This window comes from Macrobrachium rosenbergii, chromosome 2, assembly GCF_040412425.1.
Source record: "Macrobrachium rosenbergii isolate ZJJX-2024 chromosome 2, ASM4041242v1, whole genome shotgun sequence".
In the NCBI taxonomy this organism is placed as follows: Eukaryota; Metazoa; Arthropoda; class Malacostraca; order Decapoda; family Palaemonidae; genus Macrobrachium; species Macrobrachium rosenbergii.
Window position 1 is genome coordinate 43,345,513 of NC_089742.1, and position 19,562 is coordinate 43,365,074.

General features: G+C 36.0%; 2 protein-coding genes across 2 annotated transcripts in view; one reads left to right on the top strand and one right to left on the bottom strand.

Annotated features, from left to right (window-relative positions):
* Positions 1 to 19,562, bottom strand: part of LOC136842879 (uncharacterized) — a 465,824-nt gene that overhangs the window by 186,692 nt on the left and 259,570 nt on the right. The window lies entirely within an intron of this gene.
* Positions 1 to 19,562, top strand: part of LOC136845892 (discoidin domain-containing receptor 2-like) — a 176,129-nt gene that overhangs the window by 142,234 nt on the left and 14,333 nt on the right. The window contains exons 4-6 of the mRNA XM_067116341.1: positions 1,710 to 1,941; positions 5,587 to 5,734; positions 7,208 to 7,387. Of these exons, the coding sequence (XP_066972442.1) occupies positions 1,710 to 1,941; positions 5,587 to 5,734; positions 7,208 to 7,387 (560 nt within the window). The remainder of the gene's footprint in view (positions 1 to 1,709; positions 1,942 to 5,586; positions 5,735 to 7,207; positions 7,388 to 19,562) is intronic.

A 19,562-nucleotide genomic window follows, 5' to 3' on the forward strand; every position in this document is an offset into this window, starting at 1 on the left:
ATATATATAATATATATGTTATATATACATGTTTGTATATTATATATATATATATATATATATATATATATATATATATATATATATATATATATATATATATATATAATTAAATGAAACGAAGGCCAAACTCGATAACATCAAGAAAACGAACAAACGCAAACATCTCTAAGGACAAGGAGGCCAAAGAGAACGAACCTCGCGGAAAAAGAGGAATAAAAGTAGAAAAGAAATGTCATCATTGGGTTTGCTGCAATTAAAGAACGAAAAAGAGAGAACCCTTCTAAACTGTAGATAATTCCAGCCCTTTACTTTTCGCTATCTGATTCTTGTATTTCTTTGGCGTCAGGAGGTGACTCAGCAATATCTTTATCTGAGTTTATTCTTTTGTTTCAAATTTTTTTCTTTATTTTTTATTTCTGTATACATGCTTTATTTCTTTATTTTATTTAGCCATTTATTTTTATTTATTTATTGATTGATTGATTTATTTTTGTCTGTAGCTCTTTCATGAAAGTCATTGTAATTTCAGTGAGTATTTCAACATATGAATTGCTATGAGTTATTTAATTCCCAGCTTTTTTAAAAAATTAGCAATTGAATGGTTTCAATGTTACTAGTTAACAATCCTCAAAATGTACAATCTAAATCATTGAAAAATCTTCATCGTACTAAATAGTTTAAAATTCATAACATTTGTGGTACAGAGCTCTTTAGATTTTAAAGCTGAATACTTTGAAATTCAGATATTAGGTGGCTTAAAATAGTTAACATGAAGGAGCTGAAATTATGACTTAACCTCTCGTTTAGGTATCCAGGATTTTCTTCATGAGTGACGAAGTTAGAAAACAAATATCTTGAACGTTCTTTTTCCAAGAATTCAGGGATGCCAAGAATTCAAAGATGCCAAGAATTCAAAGACCCGTGGATTGCTGAAAGGATCATTTCTTTTGTTTTTCCGCTTATGAATCCTACAATTGAATTCTGCCAGTCTCAGTGTTCCTTTTCGTAACTGAGCCTGAGAGACTTATTGTATGAACCCCGAGGGATTAGAGACTTCATTCAGGCGAGCTTCTTACGGCTGTTGCCCGTCTCTTATGCAAAAGTTTCCTTGATTTAGACTTTGTATATGCACCTGTTGCCTTTTCATTAAAGAAGGAGTAAATAGCCTGAAAGCCTATTTACTTTCAGAGCAAGTTTCTTCAAGCTATAACGACTTTATGTGAGAAAGTAAAGCGTAAAATCGTCGATAAGTAAAGATATTTGAACATGCGGGTAAATTGGTACATAAACAAATAAGCGTGAGCCAGGAAGAGGAGAACAGTTTGGATAACTCACGAACAAAATAAAGGACAAATTATATTTGTATACACATATGTGCTATTTGTTCTTCCATCAATAATATATCTAAATTCACGGGGAAACTATTTATATATTTTTTTTCGTTTCTACAGTATATACCTTTCAATATTGAGGATTTTGAATTTGCTTTCTTTTATAGTGTAGCACTCGTATATACCTCGGAATATTGTCGGTGCTTTTTCCATTTGTTCCTTTTTATCGTCCATTGACCATAAATGACGTATTCACTTCGTACCCATCCTATTATTATCGTGTCTGTTTAACTCATGATAATTAACAAAGCAAACAGCCACGTCTTCCATCCTCGTTCAGGCACGACTCCATATTTATCCAATTCCTTCACGCAGGGCTCACATGGACCTCGGAGGAGGGGCATGGTGCCCTCGGGAGATGGTGTACCGGGAGGGCAAGGAGTTCCTGGAGGTCAACCTCGGCAGTGTCCACATCATCACCAAGGTCGAGGTCCAGGGTCGCTTCGGGAATGGCCAAGGGCAGGAATTCACGAGGTACTATAAGCTTCAGCTCTGGAGGCCTGGCATGAAGCACTGGGTCACTTACACCAACGGCAGAGGCGAAGAGGTATGTTCGTTAATTATTATTATTATTATTATTATTAATTATTATTATTATTATTATTATTATTATTATTATTGTACGTGCAGTCACTCGTGTGGAGCAAGCTAAAGTGATATTAACTTGCAAATCTAACTTACTGTAGATGGAATAGGTTACTTATATGTGGAAAAAAGAGAAAATAAAGATTATATGTAAATAAACACACACACACACACACACACACACACATATATATATATATATATATATATATATATATATATATAGCATATATATATATATATATATATATATATATATATATGAACAGAATTATAAAAGAACGAAACGAAAAACGTGCCAAATCAATTATAACAACTATGAAATTAATGATGATGTCTTGCGGAAATGGATGCAAGCCAAGATCACGAGTAAGAATTGCTTACGAGTAAATAAGTGGTACAAAAAAAGAACTACCACTGATTAACAACAGAAAACGGGCGTTGCAATGTTAGGAAATCCACAAAACCTGTTAGAAAGCACCAGGGCCGATATAAGAAGCACCAGATACAAAAAACGTGTAATGCTTCACCTTGACAAGAACTTCGCTTCAATGGTTGACGGCCTACGCAGGCTCCGAGAAGTGTGTAAATTGGAAAGGGAACACGCCCAAGGCTATATTTCATTCAAAGACAGGCATTGCCTCAGTCAAGGGATTTAACAGGAATTGAGAAACACTCTGTACTGTGTGGTAATAAAAAAGGGAGAGAGAGAGAGACTCCATACCTTGATGGGAAAGTAAAAGGTCACTATTCCCAACTCTCAAAGGAAGCAGAGGTCACTAATCTACACCCAAAGGCAATAAAATGTAACAAAGGTATACTTACAGGGTATATAAAGAAGGTAAAGATCACATATCTACGCATAAAGGATCGCTTGCCTACGCTAGAGGGTCTAAAGGATGATACTCTGGTATATTGTACAGTCATTAAACCATGACATCAAACAACGGGTTGTTTTTACGAGGGAGACTTGAGATAACAGATGACATTATTATTATTATTATTATTATTATTATTATTATTATTATTATAAAACAGGCCGAAAGGCCATTAACCAGCACAGCATGCTTCTGTATAGAAGAGAATACCCACATACGTAGAAAAAAGGAAAAGAAGAAAGGAATAGGAATGAATTTGTCTCATGAGACTGGCATCTCAATATCAAAAATCATATTTGGTTTAAAACTCACAAACAAAAGTTTTATTGAGGCAAGTTTTCCAGGCAGATCACATAAGTTGGAATGGCATCGAGTTCCAAAGAATGAAAAACTTAATTTTGAAATAATTTTGTTGTTTAAGCGAAACAGAGTAACGTGGTGTTTATATGAACGTTTATACATATGTAAGAGACAAGGTTCAGAGACACAAGTGTCTTTATGTAGGATATGCAATTTTCCTTAAACACGCACACACACACACACACACACACACACACACACACACATATATATATATATATATATATATATATATATATATATATATATATATATATATATATATATATATATATATATATATATGTCTGGATCTAATGTTAGTTTTACTAGATATATTTATTATTTTCTAGTAACTGCAATGACGTCTTAACTTCTCGACTTCCTCACACTTTATTTAGTTTTGATTGCAATTATCAATACAAGCGTTAGTGTGTCGCCCCTGGAATATCTCGTGCATGCGTGAGGTCTAATCCTGCCAAGGAAGTTGAGAGTTCCTTCATTTGTATTCGAGGAAGTCGAGAAGTCAAGGTCATTGTGGTTATTAAAAATACACGCGCAGCATATATATATATATATATATATATATATATATATATATATATATATATATATATATATATATATAATAAAATTTTATGAATATATTCATGTTATATATATATATATGTGTGTGTGTGTGTATTTATATATATAATTTGCATATACACATATACAAAAAATCCAGTACAATCAAGTCCTTCATTATTGAGAGGCTTTTACACTCTCTCTCTCTCTCTCGGGCTGATTTTAATGCAAGATCCAGGAAGAGTAACGAACTAGGATAGCAATTACTAAAATCAGCTGCCAACGGAATTTATGGCGTCCTTGGGCTTTTCTTTACAGTACAGCAATTTCCTGATCAATGTTGGGCCATCCAACGCTAATCTTCTTTGTGCATGTATATTTATGTTTTCCATGCAATGTGTAGGAACACAATGCCTAAAGTTAAGTAACATTTTGAGCACGTATACATATATGTGCACACACGCTCGTGTATATATATATATATATTATATAAATAATATATATATATATATATATATATATATATATATATATATATGTGTGTGTGTGTGTGTGTGTGTGTGTGTGTGTGTGTGTGTGTGTGTATCTGTTCGTGTGTATCAAGGACGGCCATTAAAATATACCGGAAAAAGTAACATTGTATTGTAATACAGAGTAACATATCCATGTACCTTTTATGGATGAATTATTTACGACGGAGCCGGTAGCCCCTCATCAAGTTCTTAGGTAAATGTTGTAATGATACTTTATCATGGACAGGAGTCCATTTCGCATGAGAAGACGAATTGCGATGGAATGACGAACAAACAGCTGTCAATCATTCTTGGTTTTTGGCTGCCGTCCTCACTGAGACAATAGCTGAAAGACACTGCAAGGTTATATTAGGTATAATTCCTTTTTCCCTTTCCTGGTTCGATTTGTTTAGGCTTTTATTCGCTCCTTTGTCGTCTTATTGATAGAAGAATATTTGTCCGACCTTGAATTGAAGCTGAGGTCATTAAATTCGCCTCTTGGGAGTTTCTGGTTTCCACTGATTTGTTATTGCCATTTTTGTCAGACGTCTTGTTACCGTCGAGTTAAATTGAAGAAGAAAAAGATATTTTAAGTTGTTGCTTCGTCGATTTCGGTGTCTTGGAGTTCGTTTTTGATAACGTATTTTATTTCCTCTTTTATTTTTGCGAACAGTTTCTTCTAGTTTTATTTTCCGTTTCATCTGAATAAACTAGAATTGCTATATCTGCATTCTTTTTGTATCTTTTATTGTGTCTTCTATTTTTCTTCTCTTCCTACCCTATTTCCAGGATGCCAAATTAACCTGAAGGTACATCGCTTGTGCTTCATGCCACAACCTTTATTTATATTTATTCTTCTTTTCTTCGGTGCATCCTTTGTCCCTGAATAAACCACAGATCTCCTTGACTCTCATCCCACACTCCTACAAGGCAACTTGAATTACACACCTCTGATTGCATGTAACACATCTCCTTTTTTATAGATTATCTATTAATGTGAATTTTATTTCAGCGTAGGGGCTTCACATAAGTACAGAAGACAGATACAGCATAGACGAAGATACAGTGACAATTAAAGCAATAATAATGTAATAATATTTATGACATAACTATGACGTATACACCGTCGTCGAGTTAATGATGGCTATTCATGTGACTATCATCATGAATTATAATGATGATTATAGTAAAAATAACAAAGACTATAAAAATGATAAGAATGGCATTTTTTTTTATTGAGTAACTGCATTAAACAGTGAACTTTTCTCGCTCGTATTTGGTCTAATAAGCATTTTATCTTTTTCCCCGCAGTTGCTGGAAGGAAATACCAACACCTACTTGGCGCAAACTTCCCTGCTGAGTCCACCAGTCATAGCGACCAGAGTGAGATTCGTTCCGTACAGCGATCATCCCAGAACGGTCTGCATGAGAGTGGAGCTCTTCGGATGCCCTTACACAGGTAATAATAATAATAATAATAATAATAATACCTCTGCTGACTTCAGTAGTGAATTTCGTACATAGAAGTTAACTGGCTGCAGAGAGTCACAGTCAGCTTGGAGTCTAGTCCAGCGCGAGTCTAGCGACCTCATCCCACAACATTGGCAGACAACCAGAAGGCTCATACTAGAGCCACCACCCCTTTATGTATAAATAAAGAAAATAATAATATTTATTTTGTCTCCGAAAGAGACTCGCAGTTTTCACATAAAATTTGAAGCGGAATATAAACCCGCAAGGATGGATTCCTTTTTAGTGTGAGGCGAAAGGGAGCCGACTTCATCTTCCTCTCATTTTAATGCTAATTCTATTTCTGGTCATTCTCTCGCCCGTTAGTAGCTTCCTCAGTATTCTTAGAATAGCGGTCCGTAATGGAATTCTGAAATTCTCTTTCCTTTTCGCGTGTTCTTCTTCTTCGTCTCTCTTGGGCGAGCTTTCTTTTCGTATCCATTTCTTATCTTTGTTCTTCTGTGTGTTCTCATTTCAGTGGCTGTTGCTCTCTTGGTGCCTGCTATTCTTTTTCCTCCTATTTAATAAATTCTTCCTCCTTCTTCCCCTTGTCATTCTCTTTTTGTTCCTTCTTCAATGTATATCATTTAATTTTCACCTCTAACTCTTTCCTTTCCTCCCCCATTTCATTCAAGCTCCTACATCTCACACTCTCCTCCCTCCATATTTCTCCTCAAATTTTTTGTCTACCTCTACCCTGGCTCTCATATCTCCTTTCCCTCTACTACAACTCTCTCTTCCTCCTCTATTTGCTCACATCGACTGCTTCTATTTATCCATCCGTTCGCCCGTCTTCCTAAAACCAGTGCAATGTTTTCATGAAAATCTAAAAGATTAAAGCTTAATACGGGCTTTTTTATTTGCATTATTTATGCGCAATCTCGAACGTTGGCTGTACAAGTATGAATAATTTCAGAAGCCTGACTTAGTTTAAGAGGTGAATTGCGTCAGCAAATCTGATTATTTATTATATGAATTTCCAAGTATTGCGGTTATCTTTAACGTTTAGTTTTGAGTTTGGTATGAGAAAGATTTTAAGAGTGCTGTGCGTAAACAATGGCGGATAATATCTTGGGAGCAAAGCTTTCCACTCCGGCCACGGTATTTGATATAAATTCAAGTTGTAGTGTTCACTCTTTGCTATTTAGTATAGTTTAGTATTTTCTCTGCCAAGCAGGAATCTTAACGTTAAATTTATCTCGAGTATTCTTAGTAACCGGAATTCCAAAATACATTCTTTTGCTCATTTTAATCATTCTTAGAATAATTATTGTTGTCATTATTATCACTGCATTATTATCATGTCCTTGATATTAGTACTATTATTATTGGATCATTAGCATTCTGTTTTGTATTACTATTAATGGCCTTTAGAATTCCCACACAGTCAGTCACCCTCTTTCTCTCTCCCTGGTGTTCCCAGACGGCGTCGTCTCCTACTCCATGATGGATGGGGACATGCGGGGCGGGGACGAGAACTTGCGTGACCTGACCTACGACGGTACAGGTCACGGAGGCTGGCTGTCGGGGGGATTGGGTCAGCTCGTCGATGGGGAGACCGGTCATACGAATTTCAGAGTGGATGCTCACGGAAGGGATCGAGGTAAGTCGTTCTGAGGTTCATGAAGAGTGGAAGAAGGTGGGGGGCAGAGAGAGAGAGAGAGAGAGAGAGAGAGAGAGAGAGAGAGAGAGAGAATATTTTAAATTATACAATTAATTTATATATGTATTTGTGCGTGCGTGTGTGTGTGTATGTGTATATATATATATATATATATATATATATATATATATATATATATATATATATATATATATATATATATATATATATATATATATATATATATGCACACACACACACGCGCGCAATGTTACTCACAGAATTCCGAGCAAAGACGGAGACTGAGTCACAGGAAATCTAAAATGTAAAATAAAGCGCCTGCTTCTTCGGCTAAATATAAACTTCGTGTGGTTTCATGTGGTGATTTTTTTTTTTTTTTTCATTTTATTTTGATTGCGTGCGCACATGTACCCAAGAGCGTGACCAGCGGAGGTCGCGTCCTACGTCGTAAATTCGTATTCATCTGGATCCGACTTCCTTCTTGACAACATTAAGGGAAGTTAATTGGTGTCCTGGTGGGACACAAATTGCATTTTTTATTAACCTTTCACGCACTTCTTTCAGTGAGTGGTTCCGTCGTCGACCTTATTGTAGTTCATGTCAGTTCATGTCTTTGCAAATAAGGAATTAATCAACTGTACACATACAGACATGTCAACACGCACGTACAATAAGCAGTACTTTTTTTTTTCATAATTTCGTTTTCCCTGTAAGGGAGTGGTTTCGGAGTTTATTCATTCTCATTGGAATGAGGTTACTATCTCCATGCTTCCATGCTTCTCAATTCTAGCTGCGACCCACCTCATGTGAATAAATATCACCATTGAATTTTGGGAGATGGTTCCTTTCCTGAGGATCAAATTCCGGTGTCTCACTTTTAGGTGGGGCCATTAACAATATACTGTATATATATATATATATATATATATATATATATATATATATATATATATATATATATATATATATATATATATATATATATATATATATATAAACACACACATATACATACATACACATACATAAATGTGTGTGTGCTGTAATAAAAATAAATAGGTACATCGCTCGTCCTTGCACCCTGAGTATTTTCTCCTCAAAAGGAAGCAAAAGTTTGAGGTTCAAGTGGAGAGACATGACAAAATTCTGATCCCAGATGGCTAATAGAAATCACGTGGTGTTTCTCTTTTGGGAGTCTGTGTGATCCTGCGGGAGATAGGAAAAAGGAGAGGTTTTTGCTAAGAAGACGATCCTGCGTGAAAAGACACAGGAGTTATAAAAAAGAGAGAGAGAGAGAGAGAGAGAGAGCCAGAGGATAAAACAGATGCTGTTTACTGGCGTAGCACATGCGTGCATTGCTCATCAATTTCGATTTACAGTATTTATCTTGCATGACATTTCATTTTCACAGTTTTTTTATGAATTTGTGAATTTAATTATTTACTTCTTTAACTTCTTTCCGTGGTCACGAAATAAAAATTTACGTGCTTTAGAGAATATGTTAATGTTGAGAAGTATGAGAATAATAATTTAGTGCGTACGAAGACTTTTGACCTGCATTGTTTCAAGTGCTCTTTATGAAAATCTTGGTTAGATTATTTGCACTAATAGCCTAATTTAAGTTTTGGGGATATTACTTTTTATCTCAGCATTTACTTATCAAAGAAAGTTTTTGAGCCAGTAAGAATAAACAAATATTATAGTTATATATATTTATGTGTTTATATTATATATATAAAAGTATATATATGTATGTATGTATGTGTGTGTGTGTTTATAAAGCATGGATTATATATGAAAAGACATATACACTATATTATATATATATATATATATATATATATATATATATATATACATATATATATATATATATATATATATATATATATATATATATATATATATATATATATATATATATATATATATATATATATATATATATATATACTCATATATATATATATATATATATATATATATATATATATATATATATATATATATATATATATACACACACACACATACACACACACATCATAGACAACAGTAATTATTCGCACACTGAAGTAAAGTGTTCCTCGTTCTTTATAAACAACAAAGAAATTAAAGGGAACGCTGTTTCACACAGGAAGAGCTACAGATGTAGCAACTACACTTGACGTCATAATTGTTACCCTTCCATAGACTTATGATCACGGAAATCTCACATAGACTCTCAGGCGAGGAAATCTAGGTGCCGTTTCCGCCAACACAAAAACAGCCACAAGGCGTTGCAACCATTCTGAAAATACATACTGTATATCCCCCCCCACCCCTTCTCTCTCTCTCTCCATTCCATATAAAGTGGGTACGAGTGTGCTGAGGTAATGACTTGAGTACGGATATACATATAAAAATTGTGTTCAATCATACGCATTTTTTTCTATTAGAGTGGGTGGCGCCAGGTGCTGTGATATTTCCGATTCTCAGCTCGTGGTATTGTTTGAAGTTTCTAGCGTGGTGCCATTTTTTTATCCTTCTTGACCACTGCCGCACACTATATATATATATATATATATATATATATATATATATATATATATATATATATATATATATATATATATGTATGTATATATATATATATATATATATATATGTATATATATATATATATATATATATATATATATATATATATATATATATATGAAGATAAAAGGCCCATGAAAAACTATTTGAATTTGCAACCATATATTACGAGCTCTTCCTTCTGTGTGCCTGTTCACTGTGAACAGAAGGAAGCGTTCGTAATATATAGTTGCAACGTTTAAATAGTGTTTTGTGGGCCTTTTTATCTTCATATTATACTGTGGTATTACAGTAAAAGACATTCATATATATATATATATATATATATATATATATATATATATATATATATATATATATATATATATCACTCATAAACACAAAAACAAGTGTGGAGAAAGTAAAACGCTACGGCAGGAGTGCAAGGTTTACAAAATAGCGTTATACCCTCTCCTGACATTAGAACATCATCATCTGTAGCAAATAAGCAGAGAGCAGAATAACTAATGAGATAAGCTCCAACCGACATATTCATAAACTATGTCAGAAAGACATAATGTGTATCAGCATCAGTGTCAGTGCAAGAAAGACCATTCAGTCCACAGTTTTTCAATATAGGAGATGGAAGATCTTAGGTAGTTCCTCAGCAGAATATAATTGCTGATACTGTGCAAAAACGAGTAGCATGCACTAAATATCAAACGCACAGGCATTAAATGTACTGGTGCAAGGTCGGAACTGAGATATAAATTGTGAAAGATTGTAGAATAGGAAAGCGGTAGAGGATATCTACGGGGAGCTGTTAAACAGCCTATAAGGAAAACAGTTTTCCATCAATTGTAGAACGAAATCCAAATTGATACAGTAAGTCTCCTGAACAACATATAGCTTTCTGAATGCATTAGAATCAGAAATGATTGTTACAATTGCACGGTGAAACAACGGAAAAGATCAGGTAATCAATAAAACATCAGGTATGGTGGGGTGCAGCCTCATCTTCATCTGACTACTCCATTTACTGATCCTTTTCTAAATTTCTGTTAAGGATAGCAGTCACTTCATTTTTGCGCTAGGACAAAACAGATAAATATAGCTAAAGTTGATCACTTGCATACTGTATTGTCTTATTTTCACTCTAAAGATTCCTTTCACTAGTAAAGGTCCCAGAACACTGCCCTGCGGCACACCAGGCATGATAGGTCAAGGCTCATTAAAAACTCCACGGACAAGAATTTTCTGTTCCAGGTCACTGAAAAAGTGTCAATGAAATTAGATACAAAGACTACAAGACCTAAGTTACATGCGTATACATAGGAACCTATACATGTTTATATATAAGAGTCTTATAGTATCCGACCCGAAGGAAGTCTTGAAATCACTGCGAGAAAGTCCGGACTCGAATCCATTCGCGTATTAATATGTATGTAAATTTATCAGACCGACGCATGTTCATGCAAATTCAAAGAAACGCCGTCACATTTCTACACAGGCAGAAATGAAGCTGCTCATCCATTCGCTGTCCAGAAGATGAAACGCAGTGCAGTCGTCGCTCTGTATTAATTTTCTTCTTTTTTTTCCCCCTTGTTTGACGTAATCCATATTTTCTCCTCATCTCTCTTTTGCCTCCTCCCCATCGATTATTGCTCATTTAAAGCCATTCATTCCCGTAGCTACACCCACCGCCATCCCCTTTCCCCCCTTCCGTCGGCTATTAAACCACCCCCCTCTCTCCCTCCTCCTCAGTCCACCCCTACCTGTCATCTACCCTTACCCCACCCGCCCTCCTTCCCAACATTTCCCGTTACCGTTGTCTTACCAGCTCCTCCTCCTCCTCCTCCTCCTCCTCCACCATCTTCTCTCTTCTCGGAGAGGAGAGTAACAGCATGAGAGCAAAAGTATGATTGCGCGTCTCTGTCGCATCTGGATTAGCGGACCACTCCCGCGGATCGTCAGAAATAGTGGACTGATTATAAATTTGCGATTATTACTAATCGCTGACGTAGGGCTGCAACCATTCCATTTTTCGTCATTCGATTATCGCTCCGCACCGTCATATTAACGTCAAAGAAACGGGTCGTTTCTTTTATCCAGTGTCCGCTACGGATTCATGGTCCGCTATATATAGGCGGTCCGCTATATATAGGTGAGGGCTTTGAATAGATACGCTCTCTGCATTTCGATAATTAAAACCGGGATTGTGTCCCTTTACGTAGTCTACTCCTATTTTATGGATTACGGAAGTTCCTCGTTGTATTCTTCATTTCTGGACAATACTTGAAATGAACATTCCCCACCCACCTCTCTCTCTCTCTCTCTCTCTCTCTCTCTCTCTCTCTCTCTCTCTTTCTTCGCTGTCTCCTCTCGCTCTCGGTGATTGGAATGCGATGTTTGTTTGTGTGTGTGTGTATTTTTGTTTTTGCTACAATTTTTGGGGATTCCCTTCCGTTAATGGGAAACTTAAACTCTCTCTCTCTCTCTCTCTCTCTCTCTCTCAAACGCGAGCGACGCAGGTTTGTTTTTCCGAAATATTTCACATGAAATGTTTTTCCTCTCAAGGGAAAGTTCCAAATTAAAAAAGGAATGAAAAGATTACGAATAATTGGAAATTTTGACTGAATATGAGGCAATCAAGCTTCTGCCTGCCATGAGCCATTTGTTTCATCCGGGACGCTGGAGAGTTGAAACGACTGCGATGCTGACTTTTTAAAAAGAGACCTTTTCTCTCATGGGCCCCGCATCGATCTTTTTCCTCTCCGTTTGCCCGTCTGTCTGTCTGTCTCAGTCTGTGTTTGTCTGTCTCTTTTGGGAAATAGCACAACAGCGATGGCCATTTTACAGTCGGGTTGATGTGTGTGTGAGTCCTTTGTATATTCTCTCTCTCTCTCTCTCTGTCGTAGAAGTAGCAGCAGAAGTACCTCTCTCTCTCTCTCTCTCTCTCTCTCTCTCTCTCTCTCTCTCTCTCTCTCGTAGAAGTAGCAGCAGAAGTACCTCTCTCTCTCTCTCTCTCTCTCTCTCTCAAATAGCAGAAATGTCTCTCACTAAGGGAGGTCATGTTCAATAAGAACTGCGCTGACTGAGGTCGTAAAAATAGCTTATGTCACAAATTACCTTCTCTGCAACGCAAAGGAGCAAAGCTCGCACCATAAAAGAAGTGTAGCGTCCGAGGCATTAATATATAGTTTTTCATTAAAAGAAGAGACTAAATTGTTTACTTTAGCAATGAAATCAAAATACGTAAACTGTACTGAAATTTACCCGGAAAATTAAGTTTGGATTTGTGCATTTCGTAGAATTAGTTAAATTAGAACTGATGGAAGAATTGAAACAATACTTCGTTCCCGGAATAAGGATAGAATCCTTTATTCGAGAGACAATACAGGGTGTCGTATACACGAAATGATAATTTCATCATGCGGCTAACTGAAAACAAAGACATGAATCTTTATTGAAGATACGTGTCTTTAATCCTCAAAGAAATAAAGGGCAGTTTTATTTTGAAAAATATATGAATTTTAATTTACTTCTCTTGTTTATTTGCAGTTCTGTACCCTGTGTTTTCTCTGCGTTCAGCATTTTTGTTGTGTGGAGGCTAGCCTTAAAGTTGATGGTCTGTCACTTTTTCCATGTGAATACCTGTACTTTTTTTTTTTTTAATAATAGCAATAATAATAGAACGTGGTGTGTATGCAAATATTTTTCCCTGTAACAGCGACAGTCCACGGGTAATAAACTTCGCGATTGGACTTGCTGTTGTCATCCTGCGGTCAGTCTCTCACCTTTGGTCCCTATGGAAGTATGCAGAAGGAAAGCGCCTTGGTCCAAACTGTCTGGACGGTTCGTACCTTCCCTAGGGCGGGACTTGCCAACACGCAATACAAATTTTATACCCGAGAAAACCTGATGATACATGATGAAGGCGACAGAAGGATTATGATAGAATTGTCATAATATTTACTTGCATCTTCACCTGTTCATAAGTTGGCTAAATGGACCTTATTGTGCTCCATTTGCACTTATAGACTTACACCCACAAGCACTTTAAGAAACGAAAACAGAGTAGGAATAAGGTTTCTAATGCTATTGGAGATAATACATCATATTTCCTCCAGAGGAGGCTGGCAAGATAATCACACACAGATTTACGTAGGGTCGAAAGGTCGGAGATCATTAAGTGAACTGTGGGATTCTCGACTGGAAGTTAATGTTACCCTGAGTGTGTTTGTCTACGCTTGACCAACCTTCTTCGGCTCATTTATTACATACAATCTGTATTAACTCCAGTATTTTATTTAGTGCTAATATTTACATGTGTATTTGTCCCGTTTTATTTTATTTGTTCCCTTGTGTTATCGTATACAGTACTCCATCATTCATGCATTTACACCTTCTATGTATTTTCTGCGGGTAACATTCATGCAGAGCTTAAAAACTTCAAAACGACAACAAAAGCGTTTCAAACATAGACGTTGACGATTGGGTGAACGGCCTTCGCATTGGGTCTCTCATGTGTTAATGATTAGCAGCTAAATTGGTCGCACTAAGTGGCTTTTATCATCACGATGTTCGTTTAATATTAATACCGAATATTCCAGTGGGCGATTCTGTCTCGACTATATTCGCATTCGGCAGCCTTAATTAATTATATAATCGTCTGCTCAGAGTACTGCAGTTTCGCTGCCTTTTGTTTTCCTTTGTTTGCCAGGCAGTGTGACGTGCTCCTTACACCGCTTCTATCACGATCATTGAAATTCATCGGTGTCGGTTGTGGTCGGCTTCTGGATGGGTGACCACTAAAACGAATTCCAGCTGTTGCCAAACGATAAAATCTCAAGACCGTTATTGAAACTTGCCACAGACCCTAGGAGACATGGGTCACAGCTAGGTTCAACATATCAACAAGATAGTGTGTAACGGAAACGTTGACTAATGACCGATGTTCAACGGCAATCTGATGAATAAACACAAACGCAAGCACACACGGGCACAAGCAGAACACACGCACACACAGATGTCCCTTCGTACAAATGCGTCTTCAATAGAGATTAATACAGTAATGGCTTCATCAATACACGCAATGAAGCTTCGTTATCGCCTGCAATATCAACAGAACCAATGCAATCATTGTTTTATCGGCACATCGCTTCGCAGATATGCATCAGCGGGTGTTAACGATATACTGTTAATAGAAACAGTTATTGTTGGTGGTGGAGAGGAGCGTTCCAGCATTTCGCTCATTTGCTCATCGCTTCGTTCGGTGCCTTTAATCTGCGACAGAACGGTCAGTTGATTAAATACCGAAATGTGTACGAATTACAACTGATTATTATGGACCGTAGACGTCGGGGAAAACGATAATTTTTCAGAAAATTGAGGGTCAGGTAAATGATTTATGAAGGGAGAGGGTAGGTTGAGTAAATATTATATGAATAATATACCTTTAAGGTTTAGACAGAGAGAGAGAGAGAGAGAGAGAGAGAGAGAGAGAGAGAGAGAGAGGAGCTTCATCATCAGAAAATGAATAAAAAAAAAGACCCAAGAACAGAATTAGAATATCTAATGAAGATTCGTAATGAGACAACTAATCAAAAATTTATTTCTCTTAACAGTAAACTGAGAGATGAAAGAGGACTAATCAAAAATTTATTTCGGTCAACAATAGACTAAAATAAAAAAAAAACATATGCCATAAAAGCTTGAAATACTATGTGACGTCCTCGCCGTTAGGGTACAAACTGCATGATATAATGTTGGGACCAACTGTATAACCATAAACAAAGGAAGATTATTATCCTCTTAAGGGAAGACGTAGAGAGAGAGAGAGAGAGAGAGAGAGAGAGAGAGAGAGAGAGAGAGAGAGAGAGAGAGATTCTTCCTCTTGATCATCAGAGTATGAGTAAAAGGTAGGGCTGAGAACAGAGATAAAACACTACTGGATGGCTTTTGGAAAAGAGAGAGAAAGGGGGTGAGTAAAGAACAGAGAGAGCTAAATTAGCATAATACTTCAGGGATATGGAAAGGGCCCTTACAGGTTTTCTGAGAAAAAATATAAATCTCAAATGTTGAACAGCGATAAGTTTCCCACTTAATATACAGTGTACTTGCTATTTAACTATGAAAATAAGCAGATACACTGCACAACAATGATTCAGAAATGTCTTCAGGAGTGCGTTGGCGACATAAACAAGGAATCATTATCTACGAGAAAAATCAGGGAAAGGAACCAGTAAAAATCACGTTTCTTGACGTAATTGGAGAAAAGGGAACGGGGAACAATAGAAAGACTTAAAACAGGAAGACAACAAAGAGAGAGAGAGAGGGAGAGAGAGATGATGATGACGATGATGATGACTTGTGTATGGTAAGCTTGGAGGGGGCGTGTTTGTGTGTGTGTGTATTTATCAGTTATGATTCACACTTATAAGTAAAAATCATATATATATATATATATATATATATATATAGTATATATGTAAAATCGTCTCTAACGTCTGAGGGAGAGAGAGAGAAACGGGTGGGTGAATGAATGTACATGATACAGAGGAATGCATTCATCTTGGAGAGAGAGAGAGAGAGAGAGAGAGAGAGAGAGAGAGAGAGAGAGAGAGAGAGAAATATAAGACACGAGCCGATGAAGGGAGGGTCTTCGATGAAACTTTGACCTTTCTTCTCCTAATAAGGCTTGGGAGGTCAGGTGGTGTTGGGTGGGCCGGCCGTCTTTACTTAAACATGTTGATATTTTAAGAGGGTACTGAGGGTAGGCGGAGGGGCATAGGGGCATCCCCCACCTCGTGGTTTTATATTATTGTTCCTGTGATGAGGTGGTGCATCTCCTAGTTGCTGATGGCAGCTCATTGGCGGGGTTGGTTTGTTTACTGCTGTACGTAATTTTCTCTCTCTCTCTCTCTCTCTCTCTCTCTCTCTCTCTCTCTCTCTCTCTCTCTCTCTCTCTCTCTCTCTCTCATCCTGTTTATTGGAAACTTGAGTAGTGCCATCGGTGAGTGTATGTCTTTTCATCATTTTATACTTTAATGTTTTATAACAAATTATTTAATGAGTTTCGCTGAGCTCATACTTATTAATTCTTATGAAATGATATAAGATGATTTTTTATCACCAAAAGAAATTATAAAATAAAAGCACAGATCAGTATGTAAATTTAAATTTAGACACACTATCTTCCTTGTCAGTAACATCTTGAGTTTCAGTGTTCTCACATTGTATATAAATCACATTTCTAAATTCACGCACTCACACACACACACACACACACACACACACACACACACACACACACATATATATATATATATATATATATATATATATATATATATATATATATATATATACACACAATTACCTTCTTCAGAAACAGAACTGCCTCTGACACTTGTGTTTAAAGCCCATAAAAAAAGATGAACACCCTGTTTGAAAGAAAATAACAAAATAACAGCAGCCTCACTGGCAGCACATCACTTCCAACCGTATACAGCACTTACTCCTCCTGAGTGTCAAGGCCCTTTCGTGTATATAATGCGCTACAGTCTCTCCGTCTTGCGGATATTCGTCATGCATTCGTTCTTCAGTTTGTTGGAAGTGTTTACTTTTCAAAAGAAGTTCGTCTTACCGTCCATTTTTGAGTGTTTACTTTTCATGATAATTTTATCTTATCGACCAGTTTTTCCTTCAGCTTATTATCATTGCCATTTTTGTCATGCCTTTTTATTTCCTCCTCCTCCTCCTCCTCCTCCTCCTCCTCCTCCTCCTCCTCCTCCTCCTCCTCCTCCTCCTCCTCCTTTCCATTTTCCAATTTCTCTCGGAGTCTTGACTCACTTGGTTCGCTCTTTCTAGTCACGTCTAGGACCACGGCTAAGGAAATGCTTCTTCTGTTATGTCTGGTGTTGGAAAGACGAGTCGGTACTCAGGCAAAAAAAAAAAAAAAGGAAAAAAGTGAGAGACATGAAGTGGAGGTAACCACAAAAATAGAAAGAAAATAAGAACCATAAAAAGGAAAAATATGAAATATATAGCCAGTAGAGGGGAAGGGACTGCAGAAATTAATACGAAAATAGAAAAATAAAAAAGAAGGAACTGAGATTCGTGAAGTTGAGGAACTAAAAAATAAAGGAAATAAAATGGTAAATGAACAGAAATAAAATAAAAGAATAAAGGAACTAAAAAAGAAAATAAAAAATAAAGGAACTAAAAAAAGGAAATAGAAAAACTAAAGGAACTGAAAAAAATAAATAAAATAAAGACAGACCAGATGGGAGGGAGATAAAAAAGAAAATAGAAAAAATTTATGAACAAAAAAAGGAAATAGAAAAATAAAGGAACTAAAAAAAAGGAGGAAATAGAAAAAGCAAACGAACTAAAAAAAAGGAGGAAATAGAAAAAGCAAACGAACTAAAAAAAAGGAAATAGAAAAAAAAGGAATTAGAAAATAAAGGAAGCATAGGCAGACGAGATGGGAGGGGCCTGCAGATCTTGAAGGAGCCCAGCAAAAAATAATTAGAGAAAAGAACGATGGGAAATAAAAGGCACGGGTGGAGTTGAGAAAATTGTAACCAGTGATTAGAAGGGTGAAGAACCGCGCGGGGGTGTGGTCTTGGGTCGTATATGAACTACAGTGTGATGAGCGAGAGACGAACAATTTGCATACGTAAGTAAACACAGGAAATGTCTTACAACCGGTGCTAATAATTACCATGGAAAGCAGCGTTAAGTATTATTATGTTTGTAGCCGAGCGTATTTCAAATTATATGAACGGGCAGTAATAACCATGCAAAATATTGATTGCTCTAAACAAAATTTAATGCTCGATGTCTCGATGGAAATGACGAATTATAATAGAGCATATTTGATAAGATTAGATCTGGTATTCATAGCCACACAAAAAATCAACTGTTCCAAAAACATACTCATTAGTACCTTTGCTTCTACATAAATTGATAAATTATAATAACGCTTATTGGAAATTATTAGATTTGGCATCTATAGCTATGCAAGAGATCGATTTCCCGAAAATAATTTTCAATGTTTATTTTTTACGAAAAATGTACAAATGATACTTAAGAGTACATTAAAAATTGTTAGGATGAGCATTGATAACCATTCAAGATAGCTGTTTCCCTGAAAAACGTTCAATACAGTATTTGATTTTATGTTTACATAAAAAAGACAATTTATAGTGCAGCTATATGGCAATGATAGCCATATAAAACATCGATTTTTCAAGAAAAAAAAGTTTGATATTCAACTTTTTTCAACGAAAATGCAAATTTCTGCTAAGGAGTTTTGATTAGATAAATGTATCACAATGACATGAATATTATAATTAATTACAGCTTAGTAGAAAAATAATTATATTAACAGCCTAAACATTATGCTTGGCGTGAATGTTTTTTCAGTATACAATTATGAATCTGGTATGATAGATGATAAGTGTACAACGTAATTCATTTCAACTTGTATCCAAATAAAATATATTTGAGTGAGCGTTTTTTAGATACATTGTTTTTAACGCATATACCTGTATGTGTTTCAACACACAACAGAGCTGTACGCAAATGA